At 55.0% G+C, this 27,386-nt stretch overlaps 2 protein-coding genes across 4 annotated transcripts in view; both read right to left on the bottom strand.

The window, feature by feature from the left end:
- The window catches only part of LOC120394448 (C-type lectin domain family 2 member B-like), a 1,239,960-nt gene that overhangs the window by 49,544 nt on the left and 1,163,030 nt on the right, over nt 1-27,386 (bottom strand). The window lies entirely within an intron of this gene.
- On the bottom strand, nt 1,613-12,319 carry LOC120394449 (C-type lectin domain family 2 member D-like). Its single transcript, XM_039518687.1, has 6 exons — nt 11,526-12,319; nt 6,753-6,994; nt 5,994-6,089; nt 3,111-3,286; nt 2,207-2,310; nt 1,613-1,801 (listed from the first exon to the last, which is right to left on the bottom strand). Exons 2-6 carry the CDS (start codon nt 6,841-6,843, stop codon nt 1,651-1,653), a joined length of 618 nt encoding a protein of 205 aa, XP_039374621.1. The 5' UTR covers nt 6,844-6,994; nt 11,526-12,319; the 3' UTR covers nt 1,613-1,650.

Raw genomic sequence — 27,386 nt, 5'->3', positions numbered from 1 at the left:
CCTTAACGCCAAGACCTTAAGGGAAATGTTTTCAATACAGATACACAGCTCCTTACATAGTATCCATGCAGACATCTCAGTAACTATGACGACCAGTGAGCTACTGGCTCTTGGTACAGACCTCATATGCCCCCTTTGGTGAACTATTATGTAGAGATCAGCCCCAGGGGAATCCCTGTAAACCGCCTGCACCCTCTGCCAGTTGGCACCAAGGGGTCCCTGGGTCACATACACCTTGCCCCCAAACCCCCTCTCTGGGCTGGCTCAGCTCCTGTCCTGTAAGCAGGGGAACTGGATCCAAGGCCCTGCTCTGATGCTGTCTGCAGTGTGTGGAGAGGGTGAGTGCCAACCTCAGGGCAGACTGCTGGGAACCAGGCACAAACCCCAAACTGGCTGAGAGTTCTAGACTCTGATTTCACCAACCAAACATCCAGTGTAAACTCCTCCGGCACCGTAACAGCCTAACAGAGTCACAGACAGGCCCCTGGGGGACTCCGGTCTGTCTCGCCACCCAGCTGAGCCTGCCTGTGTGATAGAAGGTCCTTTACACCCAGAATCACAGCAATATTCAGGTTACTCCCAGATCCAAAGGTCCAGTCACTTACCCCAGGTCAACTGCTCCTTAAATCTCAAACCAAGACAGCCCTTGTCACCAATATTATATGACAATTCATTAAAAATAAAAGCTGTTATTTATAAAGTTAAAAGCAGGTAAGCATGTAAATACAAATAGGTTACAAATCTTAATTTTCAAAAGGGAACAGAAGCACCTAGAGCAGTGATACTCAGACCTCAGTGGTTCAGGAGCCAAATTAGCGATCAACATTACCCAAAAGAGCCACAAGAGTGTGACTCCATTGTTTCATTTGTTATAGTGCAATCCCTATTTAAACAGTATGACAGGGGAAATATTTACTTATATATATAAATTATTCCCAAAGCAGATAAGTTAACATAGTGAAAGTTAATAAGTTAACCCTTAACATAGTAAAAGCATCCTGATTGGTTAATAATTAAATCACCCAGTGTTTTAATATTATGTGCTATAAAGACACAGGAGACACACAAAGGGCCATTTGTGAGCTGCAGTCTGAGTATCCCTGGTCTATACTAAGCTCTGTGCCCTTTAGGGCTAACCCAGGCTCAGCAGCTGGGGATCTCCTGCATATACTCCGAAAGCCTTGCCCCCCAGCGTCCAAGCAGCACCGAGAGAGATACAGTCTGTTCTTGTATCCAACCTCCTCCTTTGTGCTCCGAGCTGTTGGGAGTTCAGCACTTCGCACTAGTTAATTCACTCTCCTGTCTGGTGATTTTCACAGCCACAGAGGCTCCCAACTAAAAATGCTCCAATATCACCTTACGATGTGGGATGCGACTGTCAGAAGCAGGATTAATGCTGCAGCAGCTCACACCCATTCACTAAAGTCTAAGCACATGCTTATAATGTTAATACCTATTTTAACACACAGGTGAGCCAGCCTGACCCCAGCTGGGGATTTGTCAGTGTCCTACTGAGACATGGGGCCTTTGGCATGAGCTGGTACCTGGTCTGCCAGTGTCACACCTACCCCCTCCCTGCCCCTTCCAACCCAATGGGCTCCTGGAAGGAGTGAACAGGCTTTTCCAGGGCTAATTTTGATAATACTCTTGTTATGAGCCCCCTTCCACTGCTGCCTCCTTTGCCTTTGTAAACGCATCAGGTTTGCTGCAGATCCAGTGTCTCTCACTGGTGCACTGTGAGCTGCTGACCCAATTCTCGTCATTCAGATACACGCAGTCACCATCTGCTGTTATCAGAAACCTGCAAGACAGACGCCAGGGAGCTGGTGTCAGGCAGGAGTTGGGTGTTTCCCATCAGTCACAGACAGGGACCTGCTGCACTCACAGCCCCTCATGATTCCCCCTCCTGCACCAGCAACAGGCCCCACCCCCCACGCTTCGCCCTCCTGCCACAGGCCCGCCCCAGCGGGGGGGCAGTGGGCAGCAGGGCCAGGAGAGGTTCTAAGATCAACTGGCCCCCATGGAGCCTTTATGCTGGGTGGGTATTTTAACCCCAGTTCCTGCTCCCCCCGCACATGCAGCTGGGTCTGGATGGGCTCCTGCAGGCCCAACCCATCCAAACTGCCCCAGGGGGAGATTCCAGGTGAGTAGCAGCATAAGGAGCGGCAGTAACACCACACAGAAGAGCTGGGTCAAAAAGACTCACAGGTGGTTGAATTCGGTGCCATTGACCCATTTCCAGGGCTGCCCCGGGTCCCTCCGGAGGCCGATCCAGTGGTCGGGTTTGTCTTTATAGCGCAGCAGGAAATCCTAAAAACAGCAAAGGGAGAGGTGGTGTCAGAGCCCGGCCCTGCTGCTCCCCCAGGCTCCGGGCAGGGAATCCCAGGTGGACACGGAAGGGCTCCGAGTGTTTCCAGGGGGTGGCTGGGGATTTTCACCTCCCTCTTGCCCAGCTCTGGGTAATTCAGTATTAACCCTCCCCCCCCCAAACCCAGCTCCCCCTCACCCCAATCTGCCCTGGGCTGGGGCAGCTCTTGGGTGCTGCTGGGTCTAAGCCGCATGGCGGACTGAGGGGAGCAAGGCCACGTTCTGTATCAAAGCCTCTCCATACAGAGCAGCTGAGCTCCCCTCACCATTGCAGGGGAAGAGGAAGGAAAGAGCCCAGCTGATCTCAATAAGAGATGCTGGGAGGGGCCAGGGATGAGAGGAGAGCCCCCCGCCCCCCAGTCAGAAGGGGCCAGGGCTAACAGGAGCCTCCCCCATCCTCAGCTGGCTGCCCTGGAGCACTGGCTCTTCAAGTTGAGCTGGGATTTCAGCCCTGTCTCCAGACCCAGGCAGCCCAGCAGACACCTGAGCCAGCCCAGCCCTAGAGAGGGACAGTCTCCTATTGGGAAGGCTGAGAGTGGACGATCCCCACGGTCACACACTGACACCAGAGGACCCCCAGGTCCAGCCAGGCCTGGCATTCAGCAGCTGGAAATCCATTCACTCCGTCCTCCCAGCACGAGAGGGGTCAGAGCTGCTCCTCGCCCCACAGGGGCACAGCCCAGGTCGTAATGCAGCAGCTGGTGCTGAGCCAAGGCCAGGCCATTGCAATCAGAGTCTCTCACCAGGTCCTGCAGGGTGTCGATCGCAGCCAGGGAGGCACCAAGAGAGGAGCAGTTGCTCTGGCTGTTGTTCCAGTTCTCTTCGGCCTCGGAGAAATAGTAGCATTTCCCTTGGTATCCGACCCAGCCGTCCGGGCAGCAGGGGCCCAGGGCAGCTGGAGGACGCCTAGATGGCAACACTGAAAATGGGAACATAACAGATGTCGTAAGAGGGGACCTGCCCGTCTGTGGGGAGAGATGAGCCCCGGCACCCCAGGCTTCTGACACTCCCCTGGCAGCGGCTGGGAGGGAAGGATGCTGGGAATCCAGCCCCCAAAGGGGGTTACTTCACCCCCATCTCACTGGGCTGCTGTCTCGGGTTCACGTTCAACAGGGATGCAACCGACAAACAGCTCCTGCTTCGAAGCACCAGAGAACCAGGCCCAAGGGGAGTGTTAGAGCAGGGGGTGGCAGGGAGCTGCAGACGAGGGAACAGTTATCGGGCCAGCAGCAGGGAGAAGAGTGACACTGGATGAGAGATCAAGTTCAACCTGATTTGCCAGGTCTGTTACCCTGAGGAATCCTGCTAGCCTGGGCCGCTGCCCCCCTCCCCCTGCTCTGCGCTCGGCTCCCCAGGAGAGGCAGGTTGAGATGAAGATGGGAACAAACTCCCTTCCCTTCACCACACTGAACACCTGCTGCCCGGGCCCGTCCAGCACAGCCAGACACAGGGCGATGGAGACGCTTGTTGTGATAAGTCTGCCTGGCAGGAAGGATTCCAGAGACACTCCCAGCCTGGGGGGACTAACACAGCTCAGAGCTTTTCATCCCAGGCACAAGAGCAACACCAGCACGTTCAACAGAGCAACAAAAGGCAGGTGAATAGCTGAGAAGTGAAATAACTTTCAGTCAGGGACACGAAATTGAGCTCCAGTCACAGGAAATGGCCAGTTACACTGACTGGTCAATTGCAACCTGATGCGTTTCTCACCTACAGACATTTCTCCCCCCTAATACAGCAGCTAGTACCCAGCTGCTCCACCTGAAGTGTAACCCTTTCAGTGCCAGAGAGAGCAGCAGCAGCAGCGGGCCCACCCATAACTGACACCAAGGAGCTATTGGCAAGGTCAGTGCAGTAGGTGAATAACCAGAGGCAGGGTTATCAGGGTCACTATGGGGAAGGGGTTGCTAAGCCATTCCAAACACCATGTCAGTGAGTGATTTGCCTCCCACAACAGAGTCACTCCTGCTCGCTCTCAGCCTCAGGGGGGTCTCGTGTTGTTTCCTTTTTGAGGTGGGGACAAGTCTGACCCAAACACCTCCAACCATTTTTGGGCATTTCATTTATTTTGCTCCTCATGTTGCACTAGTAACTCCACAGCTGGTTTTAAAGCCTCCCCCTATGGCTGGGACACACAAGTTTGGGAGAACATTAGCAGCTGAGGCAGCGATGATTAAAGAACAAGCAGGTCACACGCCATGTCCCTGGAGATTTCATGGTGCTGTGTGCCATACATGCTAGTGCTCACACACAGAACAGAGCAGGGCAGTCAGTGCATACGATGCTTTATAGTCCTGCTTAGTGTGTGATCTGAGTCACTCGTTTCAGGGAGCAGCTGCAGCTGTGGGGCACAACTTCACATTTCACACCTTACACAGAGCGCTGAATATGGGAATACACAGGCCCCCAGGAGAAAGGCTGCCAGCCAGGCCTGTGTGCTCCTTCCAGTGCTGCCTAGGAGGGACCGGGCACAGCAAGGAGCTGACTGGTGCCAGCTCCACCATCTGACCCCACTGCATTCTGGGGGCTCCCTGCACCCACAGGTGGGGAACCCCAACCTCACAGATCCCATCTTACGCTGTTTGAGCCAGTGCTGCCCATTCCAATAGCCGGACAGTCCAGCAGGGAGCTGGGACTCACGGCCCCCCTGTAGCAGGGCAGCTGGCACCAGTGTAAGGATGGGGAGGCAGTTACATCAGTGCAAACTCCTCACACAGATTTACCAGAGCAGGATATGCTGCTCCAGCACATCCTGCTCTGGTAACTTACTGCAGTGACCGGCACCAGGGCAAGCCCCTTTCTTCACCATTGCAGCCCATCTACATTAGCAGTTCGTATCAATTCAACTGTATCAATGTTACATCAGCACGAAGGATTCCTAATGCAGACAGACCTGGCTTCACCCGCCTCTGCCAGCTGCTAAACCCTCCTAGGGCTCAGTGATCAGATCCCAGGGAAACAGATAAATCCCACCCCTGACAGTCTCACAGCCCCTCCCACCCCCCAGACTATTGGCAGATACAGCCGGGCTCACGTTCACCATGAACAGCCGCCCTCTGCGCTAGCACTCGCTGTCTGTGCAGGCGGGGGAGTCAATAGCGCTACGGGACCCTGCACCGCTGAGGTCACTAATTGGTGGGTTTCACACGGCGTTAATGGAAGTGTCTGTGCTGCGTTCTACAGCTCATTTCAGTGACACGCCAGCACCTGCCAGCCCAGCCCTGGGCACGACCCGGGGATGCAGAAAGGCCGGGCTGGTACCTCAGGGCGACACGCTGCAGGCAGAGGGCCCAGCTCATCGCTGCCCTGCACCTTCTCCTGTCAATCACCCCCACTCTGCACCGGGGTACCAGTGACTGTGCCTGGGGCCCGGCAATAGTGACTTGGGCCCCCCAGGGCTCAGAGCTGGGCTGGGGGGAGCTAATGTCAGTCAGATCATCCGACACAGAGAGTGCTCAGGTGCCGGGGTCTGGGGGGAGCGGGAGGAGGGTCGTGGAGGAACATCCCCCAGGAATCCTCTGTCCCAGGGGCAGAAGCCAGACAGGCTGGGAGGAGAGACTGTAACTGTGGTGACTCCAGGGGGAATGGGATGCGCAGAGAGGGGGCAGGGAGGGCTGAGAACTCACCTGCCAGGACAATAACAGCGATGATGAGACCTAAGAACACGATTGCGAGGGCGACTGTGAGGGTGACAGTGCGTCTCTTGCAGTTACAAGGAGGTTCTGAAACACAAAGATCCGTCAGGTCGGGCCGCGAGGACACGTTTCACTGACGGCACCATGGCTGGAGCTGCCCTAGAACATGCCCCGTTCCGTCAGACACTCTGGGAGAGGAGCCCGAAGGCTCGCTGAGGCTGGGGCTGGCAGAACAGTCCCTCCTTCCCCTCAGCCCAGTGCCCTCCCTGGCACCCCCAGCCAGGCTGTCACGGGGCCTGGTGAGTTCAGGGGCACAGAGACAAGGACCCGCATGTTCTGGTTGCAGGACCTCAAGCTCCCTCCTCCCTCCCCCAGCCGTGCCCCCAGCCGAGCGCTGGCTGTGCCCACACTGCTGAGTGCACCTGTCCCCGCACACTGGGGTCTCACACTGGCCACACACAGCAGAAGGGGGGAGAAGGAACCAGGCAGAGCTGGGCCAGGGCTGTCCCAGGGGGTCTGACACACCCAGCCCAAAAGGCCCCTGCCCAGCCCCACGGCCACCGCTGTGTGCGCCAGGCAGCAGCTGTGAGCCGGGATCGGTGCCCTGAGAGCCCCTGGGGGAGATCCAGTCCCTGCTGCCCACGGACGGGGGTTGCTGGGCACTGGCTACTGCCATTGAGAACATGGCCCCATGTGGGGCAGCCTCAGGGTCTCTCTCCAGCCTGGTCCCAGGCAGCGACGCCCCATTACCTGGCCACCATCCACTCCTCTGGTGTCCACTGCCACCAATACGGTACCCTCGCCGCAGTGGCACTTGGCTGCCAATGTCCACAGGCTCCATTGTCTCTCAGCGACACTCAGGCTAGAGACGCTGCCGCAGGCGCTGGGCTGGGATCGGCTCCTCCGTCTGACTGGGTCCCATTCAGCGAAGCCGAGCCGGGGCGGAGGTCCTGGCCCTGCTCCCCCTCCCTGCTCCGGACTCTCCAGCCGATCTGGAAGCCGAGACGGACCCAGCAGGACAGGGTCAGGGTCAGGGTCAGGGGTGATTTCTGGTTTCTCTTTCCCAGCCCAGCAGCCCAATCTCCCGCCAGAGGCGGTTCCATGATGATTAAACCCCCTTAGCCCCCATCGGCCCCTCCCCCAGGAGACCTGATCTGCCCCGCCCCGGGACAGGCACCCGGGGGGGGAGGAGGACGGAGACCCCCGGGAACAGGCGCGCGCACAGACCCGCAGGGGCAGCGGCCCAGCCAGCGCTGGAGGGACCCGCGATGCCCCGCCCCGGGGAGGTTTCCCAACAGAGCACGGGGGGGAGGCGCCTATTTGCATAGAGCGCGCACGCCCCGGTCCCTAACTGCGCATGTGCAGCATGTCCCTGGTTTGCTGCTAGGGACGCGCACGGGTGACGATCGAAATTGACAGGTTGGCTCTGCCCCCGCCCCAGAAATCGGGGAAACTCCGCCTCCTCCCGCCCTCCCGAGCCTCTCCGACTCGGTCCTTCGCCCCAGCCATAAGCTGCGGGAAACGTTCTCCCCGGCCCCGTCACCCGGCTTCCGCGCGCGGGCGCGACACACACAGTCCGTGTCTGTCTCTCTCCCTCGCCGCAACCCCACCCCGCTGTCCTTCAGCCTCCCCGGGCGGCGGCGCCTCTTACCCGAGAGTCCCGCGGGCTCCGGGCGGGCGGCACCTGCGGGGCCGGGCCTGGATCGTGGGGCCCGGACACGGGGAGAAACGAGCCGCGCCCCCGGCCAGACTCTGCCGCTAGTTCTCGGCGCGGCTGAGCATCTGTGTGCAGTGGCAGCGCTCCGCTCTCCGCCCCTCAGCGCCGCGCAACCCTCAGCCCCGCCCCTCAGCGCCGCGCAGTGTGATCACGTCATCGTTTCCCCTACCCGGGACAGGCAGCTGGAGTTACGGAACACACTCCTCCCCGAGACCGAGCACCCGCTGCCCGGGCCGCCCGGCACAGCCAAACACAGGGCGAGGGAGACGCTCGCTGTGTTACGTTTGCAGCCCGACCCCAACATCTCCCCCGCACCCCGCCCTTAGCCTGACCCATTCCGGCCAGAGCCACCTGCCGCGGGCCGGCCGCGAGTGTCTGACTGCCCGTGCAGCGTGTGGGCCCTGCCCGGGGCGGCCAGGAACAATTAAAAAAAAAAAAATCTCCTAGAGCTGGAAGGGACCTTGAAAGGTCATTGAGTCCAGCCCCCTGCCTTCACTAGCAGGACCAATTTTTGCCCCAGATTCCTAAGTGGCCCCCTCAAAGATTGAACTCACAACCCTGGGTTTAGCAGGCCAATGCTCAACCCACTGAGCTAGCCCTCCCCCAATCAAGTTGTAACTTGAGTCACCACTTAGCACAGACCTTTCTGCCCCCCCCCAGCAGCTAGAGGGAAACTCCGGGAAGCCCTCACACAGCGTCACCCTTTCAGTGCCGGGAGACCAGCAGTGGCAAGGTCAGTGCAGTAGGTGAATAACCAGAGGCAGGGGGATTAGGGTCACTATGGAGAAGGGGTTGCTAAGCCGTTCCAAACACCATGTCAGTGAGTACTCCCCCCACCTCCAAGAGTCATGGGCGGCAGGTTTGCATAATTTTGGGTGGTGCCCAAGTGGATCCGTCCCATCCATAGGACAGACCAGGGCAACCACCCTGGGCCCCGCACTTTGGGAGAGCCCCATACTTCGAGGGATGGGGGCTCCAGGGTGGCCGGGAGGGGGGGGTTAGCAGGGTGCCTGGCACCAACAGCAGTAAGCACCCCTGCTCCACCCTGCCTCTTCCCACGCAGCCCTCCACTCCACCTCTTCCCCAAAGCTCCCACCCCGAGCAATGCCAGGAGCCGGCGAGGTGAAGCAGAGTGCGCTGAGGCCAGGTCCCCCGCTAACTCCCTAGGCCACCTGAAGCACAAGGCAGAGGTAGGCACCACTATGTTGCGTAACAAATACTTGACAAAATTACAAGACTTAGGGTATGGCTACACTTACAAATCTGCAGCGCTGGTAGTTGCAGCGCTGGTCGTCCAGCTGTGCAGGGCCAGCGCTGGTGTGTGGCCACACTCACAGCTACCAGCGCTGGTGTGTGGCCACATTTGCAGTATTTGCAGCGCTGCTGGGAGTGATGCATTATGGGCAGCTATCCCAGCATTCAAGTGGCAGCAACGGTGCTTTTCAAAAGAGGGGGGTGGGGCGTAGTGTGACAAGGAGCGGGGGGAGAGAGAGAGGGGATTTTTGGAGCCAACACTGTGTGTTAGCTTCCTGACTTGAAAAATCAGAACATGTTCCCAATCCCTTACCCTTAACTCTTAACTGCAAACAGCCTGCAGCCAACACGACTCTTTTTCTCCCCTCTGCCCCCGCTGTTTCTGTCAAGCAAACACTCGCTCCCTGCCTGCCTCATTATCTCATTTGATTGTTCACAGATTGATCACAGCAAACAGGAGCTGTGTTTGTAGATAAACAGCTCTGGGATCAACAGAGCTCAGGAGTTCACAACAAAACAAAGAGAGTAATTTATAAAAGCATTCTGGGATACATCCTTATTCCCTGGAGGCCAATCACAGCGCTGGTGTGTGGCCACACTTGATGACCAGCGCTGCAGCACCAGCGCTGGAATCCTTATTCCCCATGCCGAGTGAGGTGTACGGCCAGCGCTGCAGCCAGGGAGTTGCAGCACTGGATGTGCCCTGCAGGAGTGGCCACTTACTAATTGCAGCGCTGGTGGAGGCTTTCCAGTGCTGCAACTCGCCAGTGTAGCCATACCCTTAGTGATGGACATCAGGAGTGGGGATATTATGTCATTCAATCATTCAACCCATAAAATAGCACACATTTTTCCACACAGGAAAAAACAACAGTAACTTAACTAATAATAACAATAATAAAACATTCAACTCATAATTAATGAAAAGTGTGTATACTGCATATGAGACTATATGAGAAATGAAAATGAGCTTCCTTTGGGATTTTACAAGGTACTTCTATCATTTAAACACATTTGGTACCTTGAGTAATGATAACACTTCTTGCAAATCACATAAATAGGGAATTCATGGTCCCCTTCACACCCTCCACTACAAAGGCAGAGGGGTTATTGCTGGGTGCCCTACGGCTGCAGAAAACCCTATGGGCAAAACATATGGAAAGAAGGGGATCAATTTATACAGAGGGCTGAAGGAGGACTCTCATAGTGCATTAATACTTAATAAATACATCAAAATTAAATACATTACAGAGATAAGAACCTGTAATGACAGACTGGGCTCTCTCTTCTCCCTCCCCACACCCCCAGCCACCCCAGCCCTGCGCCCCCCCGTGACGTCCTCGTTCACCACAGCAATCCCCGTTAACACTTGCAGTGGGGATCAAACTATTTCTCCTATTTTTATTTCACTTTAGCAACACTGAATTTTATCTGCCATTGTGTTACCCATTCACCCAGCTTGTATAAGTCTCTCTGAAGTACCTCACAGTCCTCTCTGGTCCTGATTAACTGAAATAACTTTGTGTCATCTGCAAATGTTGCTATCTTACTCCTCACCTCCTTTCCAGATCAATAAATATTGTAGACAACACAGGGCCCAGTATGGAACCTTGATGTCTCCACCATTCACCTTTTGTCATGATAAAAGTTGACCATTTAACCCTACTTTTTCTTTCAGTTTTCAGGCCAGTTTTTGATCCATGACAATACTTCGCCCCTCACCCTGTGACCACTTAGCTTCTTTAGTAGTCTCTTGTGAGGGACCTTGTCAAAGGACTTTTGGAAATCTAAATAAATTATGTCAGCTAGTTTTCCTTTATCTTCTACTTTATTGAAATTTTCAAAGAATTCTGAAGATTAGTGAAACATGATTTTCCTTTGCAAAATCTCTGCTGGTTAGCCCCTGTCAGATCATGATCTTCCAGATGTGCTGTAATTTTATTCATAATTATTAATACAACCAGTTTACCAGGCACAGCTGTAAAGTTCACAGCACTGCAGTTCCCTGGATCACCCCTAGAGTCTTTTTTAAATATAGCTAGAACATTTGGTACCTTCCATTCCTCTGGAACAGGGGTGGCCAACCTGTGGCTCTTCAGAAGTTAATTTGCGTCTCCTTGTATCGGCACCGACTCCGGGGCTGGAGCTACAGACGCCAACTTTCCAATGTGCCAGGGAGTGCTCACTGCTCCACCCCTTCCCCTGCCCCAGGCCCTGCCCCCACTCCACCCCTTCCCGCCACCTCCCCCGGACCCACCGTGCCCTCGCTCCTCCCCCTCCCACCCCCGAGCCTCCTGGCACGCCACAAAACAGCTGGTGGGGAGGGAGGGGGAGGCGCTGATCAGCGGGGCTGTTGGTGGGTGGCAGGCACTGGGAGCTGGAGGTGCGGGTGCTGATGGGAGGCTGCTGACGTATTACTGTGGCTCTTTGGAAATGTACAGTGGTAAATTCTTGCTCCTTCTCAGGCTCAGGTTGACCACCACTGCTCTGGAACAGTGGCTGGTTTTAATGAAAGATTACAAAGTTTTGTTAGCTGTTCAGCTACTTCATACCTGAGCTCCTTCAGAACTCCTGGATGGACCATCTGGGCCTGGTGCCTTGTTATTCAGATGATCAGTTTGCTTCCACACCACTCCTTCGGTCACCTCAGTCTCTGAGAAGACCACTCCTTGGTTTCCAGAAAAGACGCCCACATGTGGCCCCTGGACTCAGCTGTATTCCTTTGTATTAAGTGTGGGGGAGAACTTTACAGGCCATATTCAGCCCTGTGCTATATTAGTGAAGGGAAGTGTTGTGTATTTGGTTGTCATGGTTTTTGTTGCCATGGCAACTGAGTTAGATTATTATGGGTTAGCTCAGCCAGCTTCAACCGGCTGAGTGAGCTCTCTGTCTCTGTAAATAAAATGGTGGTTTTGTTAGCTGTCAGCTCTCTGGCCTCAACTGATTTCTTCCTAAACCGGCTCCCCCCCAAGGATATAACAGGAAGTCTGCATCAAGGCAAAGTATCCAAGCAAGTTTCTCTTCCAGAGGACTTGCAGCTGGTCAGTGCAGTCCAAACGTGGTCAGTAGTGGCCAGGGAAGATGCCCAGTTGATGACTGTGTATCCCCAGAGGTAGCCTCCATTGGCAGGTCAGCTGTAATGCTCTGGGCTTGCTTTCAGCTGGCAGAGAGAGAAGTGTCTCATTCATTTGCAGCCTGGATAAAGATGACAGGAGCATGTCCTGGTGCCAAGGCAGATGTCACAGTGAGGACACCGAGGGTCCTAAATTAACGCTGGGAATTCCAAAACGAGTCACCTGAAAGACTGACTTGTAACAGCAACACTAACTTCACAGGCCTGGGAAGAGAACAGAAGACAGAGGAGATGCAGATTAACAAATCCTTCTTTATTACTACTGTTTACTTTGGGATAGCCCCTAGGAGCCCTAGTCAAGAGCCAGGACCCCACTGAGACACACACTGTACAAACACAGAACCAAAAGTGGCCCCTGCCCCAAGGAGCTGTCATTGTAAGGAACAGCACCACACTTCTAACGTCTGGTACCAAAGTACCTGTGCCTAAAAGGGTCACGGCAGATGTGCCCTGCCAGCAGCATGAATGACTTGAGAATTATGGATTCTCAGAACGTTAGGGTAGCTTCTTCAGTGACAGCCCATTTGGATCGATGGCCTCAATTCTAAACAGATGTGCTAGAGACACATCAGCTGGAAGGGCCTTTCAGCCACAAGAGAGAAGTTTAAGCTGCTGCGGGACAAAATGTTAAGAGTAACGTACTACAGTGTCACAGCACAAATGCAAGAAAGATGCTAAGTGACTATGATTTACTGGACCTAATGGGGATTGCTTAGATGTTGCACTTCCCTTGCCTTCCACCCACTGATTCCCAGCTGTATCGACACCTATCAAGCTGCGCATCTGATCTAAAAAATATTCCACCTTCTTGTTGGAGGCTCTAAAACGTTACTGGGCTGTTTAAACACACACACACACACACACACACACACACACACACACACACACACACACACACACACACACACCAGGATTCCACAGCAACCCCTGTGAAACTGTTTCCTCACCCTCTTATGGTCACGGTGTGCACAGGAGAGTTACGCTATCCACACAGGAGTCATGCAGCATCCTCCCTACCTTGCTTTCTTTCAGGTGCAACCGAATAGTGCAATGCAGCCATAGCCATATCCCTATCACCACTGCTGCGGTGCAGCAAAGTGATGCAACAGTAAGTCCCCACTGGGTGTCAGCATTACACCACATTCTAGCCCACTAGTGATCATAACCCCCCCCCCCCCATCTCTTTACTAAGCTGAACAGCTGTGATCATTTTTATCTCTCCTCCTACGAAAGCTGTTCCATACCCCTCATCATCTCTGTTGCCTTCTCTGAAGCTTTTCCAGTGATTAGAACTGGACACGGTATTCAACACATGGGTGCACCATGGATTTATAAAGTGGCATGATATTGTGTCTTATTTTGAAGCATCCAAAATAGAACTCCCAGTTAAATCAATCATAGAAAAGGAATTTCTTTGTCCCAAGCTCTGTATAAGAAAACCGTACTGGGAAGTTAAGTCAGAAGTGGATCAAGTGATCACATTTGTAATGCACGTATTCCTTTCTGTATGGGGCTGCATTAATCTTTGATTATTTAATCTGATTAAATAAAGTCCAAATGAACCAGTTATCTGACATCTCACATCAGTAAATCTGAACACACAACACTATGACAACAATGCCTAGTGGCCTTACAATCTAGGATAGTTTAATGTCGTCGCTAATCATTGAGAGAAGTAGCCCATAGGGTAGGAGGTTCCTGCGGAGCCTTGAAAAAAGTCCTACTGTCAACAGGCTGGAGGAGAGGAGAGGCCTAATTCTGTGGTAAATAGCTGGGCATTTCCTCGGGATTATGGGGGAAATGCCACATGCATTAAGTATTGATTTTATTGGAGCAGGGAGACGATTAAAGATTTTCTCTTTCTACAGTACAGCAATCAAATAAAAAACTGTAAACTGCATCCAGTCCCTGTTGCTGCCGCCCCATTCTGTGCCCCTTGGTCCCAGTTTTACTCCTTTCTTCCTAACTCCCTTGGATTAGTCTGAAGGATGAGCTCATGGGCAATACTAAACCCACAGTTACCCGGCAGAAGGGGCTCACCTGGGATGACTGGTGGGCAGTGATGAGCTGCCAAATTTTTAACAACCGGTTCCCTCCTCCCTCCAAAATTTTAACAACGGGTTCCCTCCTTCCCCTCCGGGAAGAGATGCCCCATCCAACCCCTCATGTTCCTTGACACACACACTCCGAGACCCCTGACCCATCCCCCCCTTCCCTGTCCCCTGACTGCCCTTTGCCGCCACCCAACCCCTCCTCTCATTCTCAATGGCTCCCCAGAACCCCTACCCCATACAACTACCCCTTCTCTCTGCCCCTGAGTGCCCCCACCACCTCATCCAACCCTGCTCTGGGGACCCTTGCCCCATTCAATCCCCTGTTCCCTGCCCTCTGACTGCCCTGACCCTATCCACTCCCACAACCCACCCCCTCCCTGCTCCCCTACCACACTGCCTGGGGACCGGGTCCACTCTGCCAGGACCACAACCGGCGCCGCTGGGCCCCACTCCCCAAGCCCGGCCGGACCAGAGCAGGCACTGCTCGGGGCAGCCGCCGCCCAACTCCCGGCCGGCACCGGGCCCAGCCGGGCGGCAGCCGCCGCCCGACTCCCAGGCCGGCACCGGGGCCCAGCCGCTCGGCGGCAGCCGCTCGGCCCGACTCCCCGGGCCGGCACCGGGCTGGAGGGAGCCGCGGTCTGGGACCAGGAGCTGCTGAGCCAGCCGCACCTCCCCTCCCCCTCCGCGCCCCAGCTTACCTGCCTCCATGCTGCTTGTTCAGGCTTCCCGCGAACATCTGATTCGCGGGAAGCAGGGGAGGCGGAGGAGAAGGGGGCGGAGGAGGAGAGGAGCGGAAAGTGAGTTTGGGCCGGAACTTTTGTTAAATTTAGCAGCCCTTAACAAGCGGTTCTAAAATGGCTGCTAAATTTAACAACGGGTTCGCGCGAACCCGTGCGAACCGGCTGCAGCTCACCCCTGCTGGTGGGGCACTGCAAGGTTTCTGCAACCCTGGCTCCATTCACAGGATCTATAGCGGGGCCAGCACAGCCCACCGGCCATATTGAAGGTTTACTCCTTATTTCCTCTCCAAATCGTTTTTCTTGCTGATAAGGTACTAAAGTAATGGAGCAAATAACGTGTGGGTGTTTCTACTGACCTGCCCTCAGCCTGCTGCTGCACTGTAGGTCAAGTATATTAATAGTGACTTAGCCACAGGCCAATGTGCAAAATATAAAAATACACCTAAATACAGATTAAAGAGAACATAAACTGATTAAACCACACTGAATCACCGTACTGTAGCACAGTGGTTCTCAAACTTTTGTACTGGTGACCCCTTTCACACAGCAAGCCTTTGAGTGTGTGCCCCCACCCCTTAAAAATTAAAAACACTTTTAAATATGTTTAACACCATTCTAACAGGGCAGCCACTAGGATTATACATCATCGTCAATTCCTAACAAATGTTCTATTTGCCGAGAGGCTGTTGCAATGTTGAGTCTCCACGAGGTGTCAGCATTGCACAGCATTACACTGCACCTCGTTCATCAAGAACAGAATTATCTTGTTTGACACAACTTCATTTTAGGAGTTCAATGGACTTTACAAACACTAATGAATTATTCCTGCTCTGCACGGAGCAGGGCGAACATAGAACCATAGAATACCAGGGTTGGAAGGGACCTCAGGAGGTATCTAGTCCAATCCCCTGCTCAAAGCAGGACCAAGCCCCAGACAAATTTTTACCCCAGACCCCTAAACGGCCCCCTCAAAGATCTCTGAGGGTGAAATTAAGGTAGAAGTAATAACCAACAGCCAGCTGTGATAACAGAAGCAGAACTGGGACTAGAATGTGGCATCCTGACTCCATGCTCTGCTTGAGCCACTGTACTATTATTCCTCTCAAAACAGGGCATAAAATGTGCTCTAACCATTAGCTCCCACTCTTCTTCCAGACCTGGGAATAGAAACCCACAGCCCCCTCTCTCACTCCTGAAAACCAACCCACTTTTAATCACCTGAAGTGAAACAGTAACTCTACCACAGCAACATACAGCCCAGAAATGACTTTAGTACAGGTCAAACTTAAATTTTGCTCTCCAAATCCAGATTGGTCCTTTGTCCCTCCCCTTCCCCAGGTGAAGAGGGTGAGATAAATACTGCTCCTTCCTGCTTAGCCCCACATGTCATCCCAAAAGAAATTAAATTTCAAAGAGATTCCCTCCCCCACAAAGGTTCAGTGCTGTGGGAAAAAGAGGATTCAGTAGGGACGTCTTTGCCATACTAAGAAGCAAGACAGAGAAAGAGGTACAGCTCCAGATGTCCTCCCCGCTTCAAAAAACCAAACCAAACCCCACACTCCATGTTTTTAAACACCTCCTGCTTTCTTTACATCTTTGCGATGTGGACACAGCTTCCGTTAAAATTAAAGGAAGAGGAGTGCACAACAGGGCTGTTATCTCAGTTGGGTCATCTAGGCACTACTGCATACAGATAATTATGTATCTAAATCCCCTAGGTTGCTTTGAAAATCTCAACTCAGGCTCCCCCACCGCCACCCTTGGCTAATACACTGGCAACTGAACGGGGCCTGGATCTCCAGAGCCAACAGCATGAGCTGCTACAATTTAAGCTAAAATTCAGCTTGTGGCTGTAACAGCCTCACATATCCTCCTGATTGGCCCAGATGGTGACACTTGGCACACACTCGCTAGGGCCGGTTTGTTTACCTGCCCTGTCCACAGGTTCGGGCTCCCACTGGCTGCGGTTCGCCATCCTAGGCCAATGGGGCGGCGGAAGTGGCGCAGGCTGAGGATGTGCTGGCTGCTGCGTTCCGCTGTCTTCATTGGCCTGGAGCAGCAAACTGCTGCCAGTGGGAGCCGTGATCAGCTGAACCTGCGGACGCATCAGATAAACAAACCGGCCCGGCCCACCAGGTGCTTGCCCTGGTGAGCCACGTGCCAAAGGTTGCCGATCCCTGCCCTTGGGTGTTACACATGCAGGTTTTATGGACTCGGTGCTGGTCTGCCCACTGTGTTAACTGAAGGGAACTGCCTGCGGTTTACGTTACTAACTCTGATGCCTCTTTGTCCATGGTCCTGCTACTCTGGCAGAGGCCAAGAAGGTAGGGGAGTGTCTGCTGGTGGAATAGGGTTGCCATTGGTTGGAGATATTCCTGGAGATTTAATCACATGACGATCTTTAATTAATGATTAATCTTTAATTCATGGAGATCTGGCAACCCTATGGGTGGAAGGGCAGATAAGATGGTGGTTGTTTGTGAAAAGGCTGCAAGTTCTGAGCAGTGAATTTTTCTACTCGCCAGAGGGCAGCACGGAATCCATACCACCCGCCCACCCACAAAGAGAACCAGCAGCTATAGTGTCCTCTTGTGAGAATTTCACTTCAATTTAAAAAAAAATAAAATTAAGTTTCTAGTCCCTGTGGATACAAAACACTTGAAAATAAGACCTATTTCCTCCCTAAAGGCTCAGAAACCAAACAGCCAAGAACACTCTTGGCTGAATTCAATTTTCATTTAGTTTTTATAATTTTGACAGAATACGGATGTTTATATTTAAGCTCCAAAATTTTAACAATTTAAATTTTCACAGTTGCATGAAATTATGGGGTTTAAGCGTTTTTTTTTATCAATTTAAATGTTCATTTATGGGAAATTCAGGGGGGAGGTCAGACAATTGTTTAGGGCCAGTAGACATTGATTGACATTCAGAAAGTTAAAACACAAACTGTGAACACCACATGTCCAAATGTACAAAGTCAATAGCCATACATCAAACACTAGTAAGTTCTCTGGCAGCATTTTTCTTACTGTGCCGCTCTGTAAATATCAATGATCATTGCTGGAAATAGTTTCTCAGTTTGCTTGTGTACAGAGAACCTGACATACACTGATAAAATCAAATCCTTCCAAGCCCACTCGTAGACGGGGGGAGGGGCCGGGGGGAAGTAGCCCCCGCCCCCAGCATTAAAGCACAGGGCTATGTCTACATAAGCCTCAATTTAATAGGGTCAATTTTGGGTTAACACTCTCCCGCCCCGCACATGGTTTAATTCCAAGCCCTGATCTCTCCCCGCCTGGTGGTTTTTCCCCAAAAGAGGCGGGGTCGGGGGTGTCTACATCAGGAGGAAGCGCAGACAAGATGGTGTCGGTTGTTGGGAAACGCCCCCCCTCCACCCGCCTGTAGCTGGCTCCTCACCAGCAGCTGCAGCGTTATAAATGCGGATCAGCCCTGCAGCGCCCCCTGCCAGGCTAGAGCAGCAGAAGCGCCGCCAGTCCCCAGCTAGTTCAGTCCGTGCGCTCCGGCTCCTGCAGGGCGCTGTTGGTTACTGTCCGTACCGCGCTCTCCGCAGCCCGCACCCCAGGGCCGGGCACCCCCCGCTCTGCCGCAGCGCTTTCAAGTTCCAACCTTTTCCTCTGCAGCCCCCGACCGCTACAAACCCCCTTGGAAATCTCAGCCCCAGTCTGCGACTCACAGCCCCCTCCCGTGGGTCTCTCCCTCCCCCCCAGCTCCCTACAGCTCCCCCAGTCCCCATTTCCCCTACACCCCACGACGGGTCTCTGCCAGTGCCGGTTCCCCATCCCCTCCCCGCGGGGGTCTCTGGGGCTGAGGGTCTCCCCCATTCCCTCGTCCTCATTTCCCCCCCTGCTCCTGGGTGTCGCTGGGGCGGGGTCTCGCCCCTCAGACCCGCGCGCCCCTTTTCCCAGATACTCACCGGGACAGCAGAGCTGGAAACGCTGAACCGAAAGCATAAAGCAACCAGACTGTTTGTTAGATCGCGAGCAGGGCGAGTCACCGCCCCCGAGCTGCAGAAAGGAGGTTGGCCTGGAAGCGAGCGAGCCAATTGGTGCGAGGAGACGTCTACGTGCCATAGAGCACCACGTGCCTCCGATTCCAGGGGGATAAAAACCGGGAGGGCGCCAGTTTCCGGCACTGCCTGGCTCTAAGCCCACTGCACGGGGCTGGGGATGGAGGGTAACCAAGCGGTTTCGGGAGCTGAGTCTCAGCCGGCTTGTTTGCGAGTTACACAAATGCCTCCCCAAGAGTCTGTACCCGCCCTGCGCTCTCTTTTTTTGTAGACTTTTGCTTTTTATTATTAATAGTGATGATGATGATGATAATATCAGGAGGAGGGATGCAGTAGGGATACTAAGAAAACAGTCCCTTATTTTTTAAATTTTCTGTTGGCAAAGCGGAGTAATGGGCAGTTCTCTTTAATCTGAGTCAATTGTTGTATGAAGAGAGCAACTTTCTACTGTGCCTTGGGCTACAGTAATAAACAGGAGGAGCCTGACAGCTGGGATCAGACCACTGAGCAGCTCCTGAGCTGCATTAGCAGAAGTGGGCGGATCACTGTTCTTTTCCACCCCAAATGCCTGGACTTCATAACGCTGGGGAGCGCTGCCAAGGGAGAAGGGACAGCACATTGAAGGCAGAGCTGGATTTGCATGGCCTGATTTCTCACTCCCTGTGCGCCACAGTAGTGTGTCCCCTCCACGCTATGTGCATGTGTGAGGGACAACACAAGGTACCGGGCCGCAGGGGAGAATCAGGCCCATGGAGCATCAGGAACAAACAGGGCCTTTCACTTCAGTGGGGTCCCACTGACACTTCCATTGGGGTCAGCGTTACCTACCTGCGGCTGAAAGGCAGCTTTGGGAACCAGGGCAGGCCAAGATGGAGGGATCAAATGTAGGTCACAGAGGCCTAAATCTCTCCCTTCTTCCTCCAATTCCTCCTCCCCACCCCTCTGCCTCCCTGGGTGGCTCCAGGGCTGGTCGCTTTATCCAACTGCCTCCTCCAAATCTCTCACTCAGTCCCCGTCACAGAGCCACAGGGCCTGGGCTACACCCCAGCTTTTGTACAGTCTCCTGCACAAACCCTGTCAGCGGGCCAGGCCCCTAGGGGGTCTCACTCTCCCTTCACTGGGGGCTCGGGGGGAACTTGGGTAGGGGAGAAGCTCCTCCATTGGGGACAGGGCTGGCTCCAGAGCCCTTTCCCGGGGGGGCGGCAGGCTGGGCCGGCGGACCTGCCGCAGTCATGCCTGTGGGAGGTCCACCGGAGCCCCGGGAGCAGCGGACCTGCTGCAGGCATGACTGTGGAGGGGGTGCTCGTCCCGCGGCTCCAGTGGACCTCCCGCAGGCATGACTGCAGATGGTTTGCTGGTCCCGCGGCTCGGCTGGACCTCCCGCAGGCATGCCTGCGGCAGCTCCAGCAGAGCCGCCGGACCTGCGAACTGTCCACAGCTGCGGGAGGTCCAGCCGAGCCGTGCGACCAGCGGACCCTCCGCAGTCATGCCCGCAGGAGGTCCGCTGCTCCCGCGGCTCAGGGGCGCCTCCCGGGCATGACTGCTTGGGGCGGCCAAATTTGTAGAGCCGCCCCTGATTGGGGAGGTTCAGAGGATCAGGGTGGGGGGAGGCTCCTGCACTGATGGTGTTCAGGGGGGATCTGGGTGTCCTACACACTCAGCTTTGGGGGCCTCCCAATTTCATCCTCTCCCAGCATGGAGCCTCAAGTGAATGGCTCTGCGCTGGGCTGGGCATTGCCGGGTGCTCTGTGCCCCAGAGGCGGGGCAGGGTTCACTCTCTGCAGGGAGAGATGAGCTGTGGTGGTCAGTGATCACACTGGCCCAGGTCCTCAAAGGTATTTAGGCACCTAATGCCCCCATTTTGGAAGTGAGGCACCTAAATACCTTAGGGATCTGGGCCTCAGGGCTTATGGTGTTTGCAAGAGCAAAGCTTTATTCTGGGTCTGAGACCTGGCTGTGTGGAGTCACCAGAGCTGCCCAGTGCCCTGCCCAGATTCTCTGCCTGGGAAGCTCAGCCCTTAATGGCGTAGTCCTCAATCCCACAGGAGGAACAGAGAGAGATCTCTGTTCCACAGCTCTGTGACTGTGAACAGTGCCAGTGACTCAGTAATTACAATGAGGCTCTGACTTTTTCCCCTGCTCTGGGCACCATGCCAGTGATGTTGCTTGTGAAATATTTTTTCTCCTCAACGGCAGGAAGCCAAAGCAGCTTGGTACTAACCCTCCTGGAAGTGAGTCTTTCCTGTGCTACTCTCTCTGCAATCACCCCACATGCAGCTCATTTACCACTGGGTTATTATCGCTTCACTGTTCCTGGGGGCATGAGAGGGGAACCCAAGCTGGGTGAGAGGTTCTTCTACATGGAGTGCAGGGAGAGATCTGGAAGGGGAGAGTGAGGGAGGCTCCTCCATTGTGTGTGCATGGGGGGGGGGATTTTTGCTGTATCTGGGAAGGAACATGAAAGTCCCCCAGGCCAGGGCAGACCAGAGCCATAAGCTCCCCAGGAAAAAGGAGCCCATGAGCCCCTGGAAACCTTCAAGCCCCTCCAGGGGCTGGGAACAGGTGACTCTTGAGGGGGTCCCTCTCCCTGGGTATCTATAAGCTGAATCTCTCCTCTCAGCCCCTTCTCTCTCTGTGTCCCAAATCCCCTGCCCCATGGGTGTCAATAGGGCTGAGTCTTCCTCTTAACTCCTTCACCCCCTGCTCACGTCTCCTTACCTTTTTCCCCTGAGTATCTATAGGGCCAGGTCTCTCCTCTCCCCAGACAGGGGGAGAAAATCTGTCCTCGCTTCTAAATACCTGGTTTGGAACTGAGCTATGTGCTGACTCAGCTCCCTCTAAAACTCACATCTGGTCTTCCTGCCCATGCAGACACCCATAGGGAGAGACAGACAAGCAAGATCTATCTCCTGCTAATCTGGGAGGGGAGTGGGCCTACAGTGGTTAGAGTAGGGGGCCCCATTATGATCTGTGTGAAGGAGGGAGCCTCCTTTGTGGCTGGCTGGTAGGGTGGAGGGAGGGGGAGACAGATCTGTAACCCTAAGGCTGCTTTGTGCACTAAAGTGACCCAGAGTCAGGAGCTGCTGCTGGCCCGGAGGGCAGTCGATCTCTGCTCTCTCAGGGAGAGCTCACATGACATCTTACTTTGTTTCCTGTTCCCCTGCCTCTCAACTAAATCGCCTACAGCTGGTGGGGCAATTCTGCTGTTTCTGTAACATAATGGGTTTGAGGGCGGAAAGTCTTGAGTAATTTGTGGCATTCAGCCAGCCCTGAACTGAATGGATCTGTCACAAGGCCCCATCTGGAGTTGAGCCAAAACATTTCTGAATGACTGTGTGCAGAACTAAAAAGTCCGGCTAAAAATAGACCAGCATTTCCAATTGTGTATTTGGCTGTTGTGGTAATAGAATCTTGTGTTGCTATGGCAACTGAGTTAGATTATTAGGGGATAGCTCAGCCAGTTTTGGCTGATTTTTGTCTAGTTCAGTGCGTGGCAATAAATGGCTGCTTCAAGGTTTACAGCTCTGTGTCTTCAGTGATTTTTTCCTAAAACTGTTGCCCGCAAGGATATACACTAACATCCTGTAGCAAACCTCTGAAGATTCTTGTAGCAAAGGGACCAGCAGCAGCAAACAATCCTGATCCAGAGAAGATAAAATGTAACCCTGTCCCAAGGCATGAACCAGCCAGAGAGGTGTCTCTGGGCAGCTCAGAGCCCGGTTTATCCCTCAGCCGCCATGAGCTGCAGCCTGGCCCCACTGGGGAGAATATTTCTAACCTGCCCTGATCTGCTCTATGCAAACAGTCTCCTATTGGCAGCCAAGGTGCCACAGCAATATTCTGTTGATCATTCTGCTTCCTTCGAAGCAGGGTGCCAAGCTTGCCTGCCAAGGGCCATATTCTCCCGGGTCATTAAGTCCAGCCCAGCAGCCTGTATGTGCCACTTCATGCAATCCTTGTAGCGGCGTTTGGGGCAGCCGACCTTCCTACTGACTTTTTCAAATTCGCCGTAAAGAATTCGCCGTACAGAACTCTCTTAGGCAGTCAATTGTTATCCATACCGGTACGTAGGGCGGGGCTGACCCAGGTCATTTGCCTCCGCGCTAGCATAGCTTCCACGCTGGCATGGCTGCCGGCCATAGCACTGCATTGGTGGTGATTTTGTCAGACCATTTGATTCCCATTCTGCTGCGCAGGTGGTGTTGCAGGTAGTTACATATTTGGATTTGGTGACGATAGAGGGGGCAGGTCTCTAATGGGTGTAGAAGACAAGGGAGCAGAGCAGCTCTGTAAACTTGGTATTTTGTGGACACTTTGGCCCCCATCTTGACCATAAGAGGGGTGCAGTGAGGGTGCTAAGAAAACTTATTTTTTAAACACAAACTTGGCGACCCTACTGCAGAACAATGGGCAGTTCTCTTTAAGCAGAGCCCACTGCTGTATGAACTAAGGGAGCTACTTTGTACTGAGCCTTGGGCTAAAGTAATAAACAGGAAGAGCCTGACAGCTGAGATCATACCACAAAGCACTGAGCAGCTTCTGAGCTCCATTAGCAGAAGTGGGCGGGTTGTACTTATTTTCCACTTCCAACTGCCTGGACTTTGTAACGCTGGGGAGCGCTGCCAAGGGACAGCATGTTCCCTCCTACTGTGGCATGACAATGTTAGTGAAGGCAGAGCTGGATTTGAATTTCTCTGAGCATGTAAGAACCGGGGCCTGTGTGCCATGGCAGTGTCCTGTCTGCTATGTACGGAGCCGTAACAAGGATGAGGCGACTGAGGCACTTGCCTCGGGCCGGCCCACTCCACTCACTCCCCCCCTGGGATCCTGCTGCCCACCTGAGCCCTCCCTCCCCCCATGGGGGCTGGTATCACCCCTCCTGTCCCACTGAACATTCATCCGCACCCTGCTAGGGGTTGCTTTGCACCCCACTTTTTTGGCAAAAGTGGGCATTTGTCCCATTTGCTTTGCCAAAAAAAAGTCAGGACAGCTGGGAAAGAGCTTAAAAAAGGGCTGAGCTTCCCAGAGAGTCTGGGCAGGGCACTGGGCAGCTCTGGTGGCTCCGCACGGCCAGGCCTCAGACCCAGAATAAAGCCTCATTTTTGCAAGTAGCTTAAGCCCCGAGGCCCAGATCCCCAAAGGTATTTAGGTGCCTCACTACCAAAATAGGGGTATTAGGTGCCTAGAACCACTGATAATCTGGGCCAGCAGGATCACTGACCACCACAGCTCCCCTCTCACTGCAAGGAGCGAGCCCTGCCCTGCCTCTGGGGCACACAGCACCCGGCAGTGCCCTGCCCAGTGCAGAGCCATTCTCTTGGAGCTCCATGCTGGGGTGGCGGGAAGGGGATGACATTGGGGAGGCCCCCAAAGTGTGTAGGATGCATGGATTCCCCCTGAACACCACTAATGGAGGAGCCTCCCCACACACTGATCCCCTGAACCCTGCGATGGAGGAGCTTGTCCCCTGCCCAGATCCCCCCTGGACCCTGAATGCAGGAGCCTACCCAGCAGGGAGATTGAGACCCTCTGGAGGCCTGGCCCACTCACGGGGTTCCTGCAAGTGACTGTTCAAAAGCTGGGGCATAGTCCAGACAGGGCCTGAGGGAGAGAGATTTGATGAGGCAGTTGGAGAAAGTGGCCAGCCCTGTAGCCACCCAGTGAGGCAGAGGCCTGAGGCTGGAAGTGGAGGGAGAGGGGAGAGATTCAGGCCTCCGTGGTCCACATTTGACTTTGGTTTGCCCCCGTTCTGACAGCTGCTTTTCAGCAGCAGGAGTGTAATGCTGACAAAAATTAAATTGGTTTCAGAGGGGCAGCCGTGTTAGTTTGTATCAGCCAAAAGAACAGGGAGTCCTGTGGCACCTTAGAGACTAACACACTCCTTGTTGTTACAAATGAAAGTGTCAGTGGGTCCCCACTGAAGCTAAAGGCCCCGTTTGTTACTGATGATCCATGGGCCCAGCTCTCCCCCACTGGCCTGCACCTAGGGTGACCACATGTCCTGTTTTGGCCAGGACAGTCCCTTTTTAAGCCCTGTCCCAGCTGTCCTGACTTTTTTTTGGCAAAGCAAATGGGACAAATGCCCACTTTTGCCAAACAAGTTGGGTGCAAAGCCAGGGGCGGCTCTAGAAATTATGCCGCCCCAAGCAGGGCAGCGCGCTCGCCGCCCTTCCCTGGTCCCGCGGGCCGGGGCAGAAGTGCCTGCGGTGGGTGCGCTGTTTCCGCGGCTCCGGTGGCGGGTGCGCTGGTTCTGCGGCTCCGGTGGAGCATGCCTGCGGGCATAGGCGGCGAGTTCTATGGGCCCGTGGAGCCCAGGACCCACCAATAATCCAGAAGGTGGGCCCAGCTCCAGCAATGTTTGGGCCCCAGGCCCTGTGCTTTGGGGGTCCCCGCGTTGCTACACCCGGCGCTCTCACTGCAGCAGCAGCTCCCGGGAGAGCCCTCAGCAGCAACTGGGCTCACAGCCCATTGGCCGGGAACCCCAGCCAATGGGAGCTGCCGGGGGCGGTGCCGGAGCTGCCTGGCCGCGCCTCCACAGCAGGGAGGGGGAGCGAGCCACCGGCAGCGTCTGAGCCCTGAGCCGAGCAGCAGCAGCGTCTGTCTTTATCAGACAGCCTCTGCGGGGGTGCTGTGGGGGAAGCCAGACCCTTGGACCCTGGGGGGGCGGGGGGGTTGGTGGGGACAAACAGACACAGCTGGGGACAGACAGACACAGCCGGGGGTGGTGGGGGCAGCCAGCCAGACACAGCTGGGGGTTGTGGGACAGACAGACACAAGGACACAGCCAGGGGGTTGTGGGACAGACACACACAGCGGGGACAGACAGACACAGCCGGGCGTGGTGGGGCAGCTAGCCAGACACAGTTGGGGGTGGTGGGACAGACAGACACAAGGAGACAGCCAGGGGTTGTGGGACAGACACACACAGCGGGGGAGAGACAGCCAGACACAGCCAGGGGTTGTGGCACAGACATACACAGCCGGGGTGGTGGGGACAGACAGACACAAAGACACAGCCGGGGTCGTTGGTGGGGACAAACAGACACAGTTGGGGTTGTGGGACAGACAGACACAAGGACACAGCCAGGGGTTGTGGGACAGACACACACAGCGGGGGACAGCCAGACACAGCCAGGGGTTGTGGCACAGACAGACACAGCCGGGGGTGGTGGGGACAGACAGACACAAAGACACAGCCGGGGGGGGCATTGGTGGGGACAAACAGACACAGCTGGGGGGTTGTGGGACAGACACACACAGCCGGGGGTGGTGGGGACAGACAGACACAAAGACACAGCCGGGGGGGGGGTCATTGGTGGGGACAAACAGACACAGCTGGGGTTGTGGGACAGACAGACACAGCCAGGGGTTGTGGCACAGACACACACAGCCGGGGTGGTGGGGACAGACAGACACAAAGACACAGCCGGGGGGGGGGGTCGTTGGTGGGGACAAACAGACACAGCTGGGGGGTTGTGGGACAGACAGACACAGCCAGGGGGGTTGTGGCACAGACACACACAGCCGGGGGTGGTGGGGACAGACAGACACAAAGACACAGCCGGGGTGGGGGGGGTTGTTGGTGGGGACAAACAGACACAGCTGGGGGGTTGTGGGACAGACAGACACAGCCAGGGGTGGTGGGGGCAGCCAGCCAGGGGCAGCCAGCCAGACACAGCCGGGGGTTGTGGGACAGACACACACAGCGGGGGACAGCCAGACACAGCCAGGGGGGTTGTGGCACAGACACACACAGCCGGGGGTGGTGGGGACAGACAGACACAAAGACACAGCCGGGGGGGGGCATTGGTGGGGACAAACAGACACAGCTGGGGGGTTGTGGGACAGACACACACAGCCGGGAGTGGTGGGGGCAGCCAGACAGACACAGCTGAGGGTTGTGGGACAGAGACACAAGGACACAGCCAGGGGGTTGTGGGACAGACACACACAGCGGGGGGGGGGACAGACAGACACAAAGACACAGCGGGGGGGCCATTGGTGGGGACAAACAGACACAGCTGGGGGGTTGTGGGGACAGACAGATGGAGCCGTGGGCGGGCAAAGGAGCAGCAATGGGCACCCCGGGGCTGGTATAAAATACACAGGATGGGGGGCTTCCTGAGGGGACTATAGCAACACTCCCCGCAGAGCAGACCCAGGTTGCAGCTGGCTCTGTCCATCACAGCCCCCTGCCCCACAGAGACCCACACAACCCTCTGCCCCCTCGAAAGACTCCCAATGACCCCTGTGCCCCTGTCACTCCTCTCCAGAGAGCCCTCCCCTTTGTGCCAGCCCACTCCCCTCCCCCACTGCCTCCCCTCCTCCAAAGCTCCCTACAATCTCCCCCTTTGCCTTCCACCCCCGAGCCCAGCCCATTCCATTGGCCGGGAGGCTCCCAGTCTAGTGGCTATCAGGGCCCACGGGAGCTGCACATAACACAGGGTGCCTGCCTG

The sequence above is a fragment of the Mauremys reevesii genome, unplaced genomic scaffold (assembly GCF_016161935.1).
Source record: "Mauremys reevesii isolate NIE-2019 unplaced genomic scaffold, ASM1616193v1 Contig6, whole genome shotgun sequence".
Taxonomy (NCBI): domain Eukaryota; kingdom Metazoa; phylum Chordata; order Testudines; family Geoemydidae; genus Mauremys; species Mauremys reevesii.
This window is presented reverse-complemented; position numbering and strand designations above follow the sequence as displayed.